This window comes from Rhamphochromis sp. 'chilingali' (assembly GCF_963969265.1).
Source record: "Rhamphochromis sp. 'chilingali' genome assembly, chromosome: 2".
Taxonomy (NCBI): domain Eukaryota; kingdom Metazoa; phylum Chordata; class Actinopteri; order Cichliformes; family Cichlidae; genus Rhamphochromis; species Rhamphochromis sp. 'chilingali'.
Genome location: NC_137930.1, coordinates 48,588,550 through 48,597,031, shown reverse-complemented (window position 1 = coordinate 48,597,031; position 8,482 = coordinate 48,588,550). Strand labels below are relative to the sequence as shown.

The following is an 8,482-nucleotide window of genomic DNA, read 5'->3' as shown; positions in this document are numbered from 1 at the left end:
AATGCTTAGACATGTTGGTCTAAAGCTCTCCTCACACTCACTTTTGCTTCCTAGAGTCAACCTACAAGAAACCAAAAGAAGCAGAAACTCTTTTCACCTTCCTGATTGGCCCAATCAACATAAACACGCATAAAATTCACAATGAAACCTGCATGACTGACTCCACAGACCAAATGTCAGCTTACTGAAAGGAGTTAAAAGTAAGCTGCACATAATTATAATAGGCCAGGTTTCACAAGGACCTCTAGACATAAATGTAACTGTAACAGAACACTGAGCACATTATAGTTTGGGAATTCTAGCTTGAATTTCCACTCTTGTGTATAATCTAATGACATTTGCATGTTATTTAGGCTTAAACTCCGGAGAGATCCTTTACACTGTTGTTGTCACTGGAATGCGCTCTGGTTACAAGCTCTCTTACGCTTTTTAGTAGAGAAACTAGGCCATTTGTCTCCAGACTTTGGCACACTGAAATCCCCCTGCAGAAATATATTTGTTTTGTTGAGCAGCTCAGTTTTAAAATATGAATTCAGCCAACATACTCCAGCTAAGGAACAAGTAAAAACCCTGATTTTTCTGCATATATAATCATAAAAAACAAAAACGGGCCATATAGGAGCAATCGAATGTAGCATTTTTACGTTTCAGTGGATTTTCTAAAAGTAACCATGATTTCCTTTTTGAAAAAGAGAGTTTAGTTTTGGCAGAAATATTGGTTTCACTCTTAACTTTAGATTCCACAGCAGCAAACAGAAAAAAAGACAAGATAAGAAAAGCTGTAGTTCCCTGGCATACCTACAGACAAACATCGACACGTGCGCTTTTAAAATGACGCTGCTCCATGTGGCGCCTGTTGAAATCTCTGAGCTGTTGGCTGCTGTGAGGCAGACCTGCGTCCCTCCCGTCTGTTATCACCAGTGTCTGGACTCAATCAGGTCAGCTCGCAGGCTCAGTCTCTTCAGAGTCTCGTATCCGACCACAATGAGCACTGACGTGGGCGTGGAGGAAATGACGCGGGCAGACAGCCCCTTGGTCAGCCCGTACGCCCCCTCCTCCACCAGCAGCTGCTTGAATGTCCCAATAACAGACGTTCGTCCCTCCACCTTAAACAGACAGGACACATCACCTTTGCTAAGTGCAAATAAAACTTATCGTGAGGTTTAAACTCACCAAAACAACAACAAAACATTATTAATGCCTAATTTATGCTTGCTGCTGCAGTATGGACTGTGTCAGCATTACTGATTTATCAGTACAGGAGCTCACAGACTCCCAGACTATACAGAGGAACATGCTTTAACAACTTTCTGGAGAAAACTTTGAAACAAGATGCAAAGAAATTTCACAGATTTTGTCTCAGAGTAGAGCTTCTGCTCCTTCATATTAAAAGAAGCCAGTCGAGGTGGTTTGGGCATTAACTAGTAAGCCTAAGGATGCCTCCTGGATACCTCCTAGTGAGGTGACAAAAATGTGTCACACAAAATCTTTATGTTAGTCTGGTCCACATTGAACACTCAACCAGTCACCCCATAATGTTTACTAGTCTTTGTAGCATTTAGTAGAGAAAAATAAAGGATTCTGGTTACATATTTATCATACTTCTTCTTCTCTCACTACTAGAAAAACTCAGTTTGGTCACACACTGTGTGTCGGACAGGGTCGTCTGCAGTACGGGGGCCCCACAGGGAACGGTTCTGGCTCCGTTCCTCTTCACCATCTACACTGCAGACTTCTCCCACAATTCCACCCAGTGCTTCCTGCAGAAGTTCTCTGATGACTCTGCAATAGTCGGCCTCATCACTGATGGGGACGACAAGGAGTACAGAGGTCTGACCCAAGACTTTGTGGACTGGTGCCAGCTGAACTACCTCCAGATCAACGCCAGTAAAACCAAGGAACTGGTGGTAGACTTCCGCAGGCACAAGCATTCTCCACTGCAACCACTGAACATCCAAGGTATGGACATTGAGGCTGTGGACAGCTACAGGTACCTTGGTGTTCATCTGAACAATAGACTGGACTGGACTCATAACTCAGACGCCCTCTACAGGAAAGGGCAGAGCAGGCTGTACCTGCTGCGGAGACTCAGGTCGTTTGGAGTGGAGGGCCCACTCCTGAAGAAATTCTATGACTCTGTTGTGGCTTCTGCTATCTTTTATGGTGTGGTCTGCTGGGGCGGCAGCATCTCTGCTGGGGACAGGAAGAGACTGAACAGGGTGATCCGAAGGGCCAGCTCTGTTCTAGGATGCCCTCTGGACCCAGTGGAGGTGGTGAGTGACAGGAGAACGGCGGCTAAGCTGTCATCCCTGATGGACAACATCTCCCACCCCATGCAGCAGACTGTGACAGCACTGAGCAGCTCCTTCAGTGGGAGACTGCGGCACCCACGGTGTGGGACGGAGAGATTTCGCAGGTCTTTCCTCCCCACTGCTGTCAGACTCCATAATAAAGACTTTAACTGATCAAGCACACACATCCATACATATGCAATAATACTAAGTGCAATAATCCTTTCTGTCATCGTTGTATTTTTACTCAGTTGTATATAGTATTTGTATTTGTATTCTATTTTTATCTTATTGTATATTTATTTTATTTTATTCTACTGTATATAGTATTTTATTTTATTCTATTCTGTACAGTTGTGTACTGTATTTATTCTTATTGTATTCTAATTTTTGCCTCATAACTTTTGCACTGTCCACTTCCTGCTGTGACAAAACAAATTTCCCACGTGTGGGACTAATAAAGGTTATCTTATCTTATCTTACACTCACTGTGCACCATTTCCACATAGCCTCAGGCATTACCATGCACTAATGAGCTGGCAGCATGAAATCCATTTTATTTGGATCACACTTAAATGCATATGTGTTCTCGCATACAGCTCTGGGAGGTAATGTCTTGAAAAGCTCATGGATGCAGAGGACCTGTGAAACAGCTTTTAGCTTTAGTGTCACGCACAGCTGTGGGTTATCTGAGTTTACCTGGACTCTTGCTCGAACAACATCCATGGGGTTGGTGATAGTAGAGGCAGTTACTGCTGCCATCGGTCCTGCAACAGCCTGCAGAATCAGGTGGGGGCACTCACTTGGTGCTAATAGGGATAACTGCTCTGAGAACACAAAAGATACAAAGTAAACAGCGTAAGGCCAAAGTGATTCATATCCACAGGTTTTCCTGATCCAACTGTTGAAGCTGCGATCTTCATTACCAGCTTCCGGCCCACTGAAGACATCCTTCTGACTCTCTTGTATGGTTTCGTTTTTATTTTGCATACTGAGTATTAGGGCTGCACGATTTTGCATAAAATGAGAATCACGATTTTTTGGCTTAGAATTGACATCACGATTCTCTCACGATTTTCTTTTCCAGTATAAATATTTATTGCACTTATTAACTGCACATCAACTTCGTAACAGTTTAGACTGAACATAAAAACAATAAATAAACATAAAAACAATAAATGTCTCACGTTTTGTTGTTGCCGCAAAATGTTGTACTGCTTGAAATTCCGTCTCCACCGTTGCTCGACGCTGCGTGTATAGAGCAGGTAGTGCAAATAGTTGCGGGACGGCACTGTGTAGCGTTTGTCTAGGGTGTTGATCATTTTCCTAAATCCCTCGTTTTGCACAGTGTTGATGGGAGCCATATCTTTGGTCAGGTGATAAGTGATAGCCTCCGTAATTTCTTTGTGCCTGCGGGAGTTCGACGTGTATAGGGAAGCGCTGTACAAGGTTCCCGTTATTGATGTTTGGTTGGTTGACCGGGACGGATTTTCTCCTGTCACTTTCTCGTCATCCCTGACGTGCTCTCCGTTGTTTTTTCCCTGCTAATTTTAGCATCACACGGCACAGCTTCTGTATCACGTGGTATAAGGCTCCGCCCTTGTCATTTGTTGAGCAGGAAGAGTGAGCGCTTGTTTTCATGCAGAGTACGTCCCGGATCAAAATGCGGTACAATCGTCATCGTCTTTTTTTTTTTTTTTTTTTTTTTTTTAAATCGTTGTCATTTGGAAATGAGATCGCACATAAGTATGAATCGAGATCGCGATTTTCTAACGATTAATCGTGCAGCCCTACTGAGTATTTTACATGATGCTTAAAAAGTGACCTACCTGCATAAAAATGATAAAAAGGCCACCAGAGTGCACTGTTCGGGATGTACGTGAGCAGCGATGCCACGTAGCCCCGGTAAAATCCTCTGAAGCCATCGGCAGAAAATATCTGCACCGTAATGTCACGGCTCTGTCCGAAACTCAGTTTGTGCTTCGTGGTTGCAAGACCCACTTTGGGTTTGGCCTTGAAGCGTGTCAGGTGCTCCCCTTGTCCTTGCATCATCAGATGCTGTGACACTATGTCTATGGGCACAGTGATGGTCTGAGCCACCAGGGACGCCATCCCTCCTGCCACCACAGACTTCACTGTGTTGCTGGGCGAGTACTGGTTCACATACTTGCGCACCAACTCGTAGGTGGTGATGTAACCCTGTCCCGCGATCAGGGTTAGCGTATTGACCATGAAGCCACGATAAAGGCCACGCACACCCTCCGTTCGGAGAATCTTGCAGAAGGCATCGAAGGTTCCTGAGTAGAGGCTCTTCCCCTTCTGTACTTGCAGGCGGGTGCGGATGACGCTGGCTGGGTAGACGGTGGCCCTGGTGGTCAAGGTCATGAAGACACCCAGGGAGTAAAACTTCCTCTTGTCCAGGTCCTCCCATTCGATAATCTGGATTGCACCTTTCTGCTGCATGGTGCCGGCCTGGGCAGCGACGCACCACTAAAGCTGCAGATCAGCACTGATCACCATCCTGCCTGCAAGAACCAGAACCACTCACCATTACAAGTCCTGCAGTCAGATAAGAACACATGTATTTGTTCATTCAGAATTTAGACCCCAGATTACTGATAGGAAACATAACCATTTCCTCACAATTTCATGGTGAAAAAAAACAGTAACAAAAGCTGCAACTGCATTTTGGGACGTTACTTTTAGTGTGACCGTTTCATACACTTCCACTGAAAATCAACTGAGAAGAGCTCAAACAAGTGAATATCAGGTACTTTTTCCTTTAAAAGGAGACCTATTCTACTTTTAGCCACGTGCCTCTGGCTGTGTAAGCAGCTATCCCACTGACGTGCTGTTCTAACCTTTCACCTCCAACAGGCAACCAATCAGAAGAGTTCCAAAATAAAAATACTGGCAGATGCCAGTGCGACCCCTCAGCCTCCTGGCAGATGCATCTATGTACATTTTTCTTGAGTTTTGTGTTCACGAGATTTTCAGAAAATTTGACCTCTGACCTTGACCTAGAAATTGAGGTCACCAGAATTCGAACCCCACCAAGATGTTTACTACGTGCAGCTATAATATTAAAATCCTTTTTTCTTGAGTTATTATGTTCATAAAGTTGGGTGTTCACGCCCCCCAACTGGCAGGGTGAACACAGTACCCCCTCCGCCACAAAAGGTTGTTCACAGTTCACAGGTGATTTCCTTTAAAAAATAAAATGCTGACTTTTAATGCTCTGGGAGTTTTCTTCTATCATCTTATTGTCGCATGCTACAGTTTCTTTTTTGTATTATAAGTGAGCAAGTTACACAAAAGAAGTGAGCGCACCCTCTGCACCAGGACATAAATGTCAGTAAATCAAAACTATGTCATTTAATCCCTGCAAAGCCTGAACCATTGAAATAATTGCCAGAGAGTTCTTTTTTTTCTTTTTTCTTTTTAAACTGGAAGGCTTAATAAACCTTCTGACAAATAAAAAAAAAATAAAAAAAAATGTAAAACAATTTACATATGAGTTCTAATTTACACAGTCTTACACAATTTGTGTAAATTGCACAATCTAGCTCTGGGGGTGGGGGGGTGGGGTGTAGTTGCTTCAGAGCAGAGGTTTTTCCACAGAATTTTCAGTGATAGCTGATAACGTGTAAAAGGGAAAACAAAAAACACTGTAAATCACACCTATTTGGATGCCATCCAAGGAAAAAAATAACAACAACAAGACTCAAACCTGCAGTAACATAATGTCATTTTGTCAGATAAGACCAAGAGTAATCTCTTTCACTCAGTAACAAAAGATGAAGCAACTTTTTCCATTGAAAACTTTGATGGGACCTAAATTCTCATCATAGATAAACTCAACTCCTTTTGAAGCTTACATAAGAGAGAGTTCTCTACAGCAGCAGTGTAATTACTCTGAGGTGACAGTTATTTTTTTAATGTTTATTTAATATCGACTTTACTTGTTGCACATCAGCAAACAAATCTAAAATTTAAACATGCAAAATGTTTGGCAAAATGACTAATTTATATCATCTGGGCAGGTCACATTAAACTAAAATTTTCAGCAGACACATACAAAATCGAAACAAATAAACAAACACAACCAAGACAAGACACAAATTAATCACATATATTACAGTATCCAAGGAGTCTGACACTAAGAAAAACAAATGGTGCCCACCCTTGTTCTGGTGCAACCTCTTAGAAAGAAAAACGTGGGAACGCCCCTGTACATAACGTCGCTTTTCTGTTATGTGACGGGGGAGCAGGGAGGGGGTAGTTAAACTAAATAGACCTATTTGCGCCATGTACACTAAGACCTAACACGACCTTACGTCCACAACAAGAGTCGCAGCACTGCCCTGTGTGAACGTCTAATCGAACTTTAACTCCTTCAAAAAGGCTGGTCGAGAAAAGCGGAAGCACGTGCAAAGGCAGTGTGCACTTGCAGTTTGTTAGCTAGCAAACAACGCTACTGATTCCATGCTGTGCGAATTCGTCCTTTTTAAAGAAACAAGGATTAAACATAATCACCCACAAACACACCAACTAACCTTGCAGGCGGTCACGAAGCTCCTCTTCCGTTGCCACTGCTGCAAACCTGAGTTGTTTTCTTAAACTCGCACGGCCTGCTCTGCTACAAGAAGGGTCATGTCTTCCGTCCATCAGTGCTGCGAACAAATGCCCTCAAACGTGATAGGTCATGACCTGTGTTCTTCCGCAAACTGTTGTTACAAATCTGCTTAAACCTCTGCTAAAGAAATCAGGGGACGGAGAGCTGTTTGCTCTTCCAGGTGACCCCTATAGCTGGTATGTTTACGTAGTTACCTGCTTGTACGACGATGATGGTGCCTTTAGGTCCTGAAAAAAGCGTTCGAATTCCAACAAATCACACACAACCAATGAGAAATTTTTAATAATGTAGAAGTTTTTACTCAATCAAAATGAATCCATAAACGTGGTTTATTGTTTGTTTGTTGTGTTTACCGGTGGCAGTCTATAAATGCACAATAAATTTGTCACCTGTAACTGACAGTTAAAACTTTATCCTTGAATAGTCCGAGGCGCATTGAAGGTCGCAGGGAAAGAGACGGTGGCGCTATACTGTCACGTGGGGCCTGTGCTTTTTAAAGTCACAGTGACTCATATTAGTGCTTCTGTGTGCACAAATGAATTCCTCATTAGTTCATGTATATAAACTAACTATGAAATACATTTTGAATAATTAATGTTTGACATATGGGACATTTTTTCTTGGTTTTAAGCCGTCGCAAATCCCACCTTATACTAATTTAGAGCACAACTGATATATTTAAATATATTGGTATCAGTTTGTGTTGTCTAATTTGGTCCAGTGTGAAAAATAAGTTTAATAAGTATGACCTCAGTCCAACGGAAGACCCAGTTGGGATAATCTTGAAATATTAAACAAATCAAATGACAGGGCCTTTTTAAAAGAGGTAAAATTCTTCAGAATATAGATAGAAATAAAATTAGAGTGTTACCTTGGATGTTAAAACTTTTGTTTTTATTAGAAACCACTATTTGGATGTCAGTAAGCTATTAGATAATGAAAATTCCCCAGTCGATACATATTAAAGCAGTCTGCCAATCATAAGCTAATTCACCCTTAATTTTTACACTGCAATTACAATATTATATAATAATATTATTACAATATTAACAATATGAATCATTACGTGCTAATTTACACAAAAACTACTTATAAAAGATTCATCCAACCGTTATTCAACAATCATCCAGTTTAAGATCGGTGGGGGTGCGACCTATCGCAGCTCACTGTAAAACAGTCACAGTAATATATATTTTGAGTGTTTCTTTGTTTTTTTCTATAGTGTATAAACATGTCATCAAATAAAAGTTTGTCTAACATCTAACAACTGCACATGCATGGGATTAAAAAAATGATGCCATAAAATATTTATAGTGTATGCTCATACTGACCCTGACTTACTGAGCTGGAATCAGTGGCTGAGGCAGGTAACAGCATCTCAACTTTTAGAATATTTACAGTATGCGATGCTCCTGATACATTTAAAATAATTTGGAAAGACTTTATGGACCATGTTAAAACATGCACAAACAGCCACACCTTACTCACACACACTCCCTATATTGAAATTTATTAAATAATAACTTTATGGCCTTCATCTCTGTCTTAGCTGCTG

At 41.7% G+C, this 8,482-nt stretch overlaps 1 protein-coding gene across 1 annotated transcript; it reads right to left on the bottom strand.

Annotated features, from left to right (window-relative positions):
- Positions 1 to 529: 529 nt before the first annotated feature.
- Positions 530 to 7,160, bottom strand: slc25a44a (solute carrier family 25 member 44a). The gene is made up of 4 exons (XM_080872923.1): positions 6,848 to 7,160; positions 4,121 to 4,816; positions 2,991 to 3,118; positions 530 to 1,106 (listed from the first exon to the last, which is right to left on the bottom strand). The coding sequence occupies exons 2-4, from the start codon at positions 4,752 to 4,754 to the stop codon at positions 915 to 917; spliced, it is 954 nt and encodes a 317-aa protein (XP_080729049.1). The 5' UTR covers positions 4,755 to 4,816; positions 6,848 to 7,160; the 3' UTR covers positions 530 to 914.
- Between the last annotated feature and the right edge of the window lie 1,322 nt (positions 7,161 to 8,482).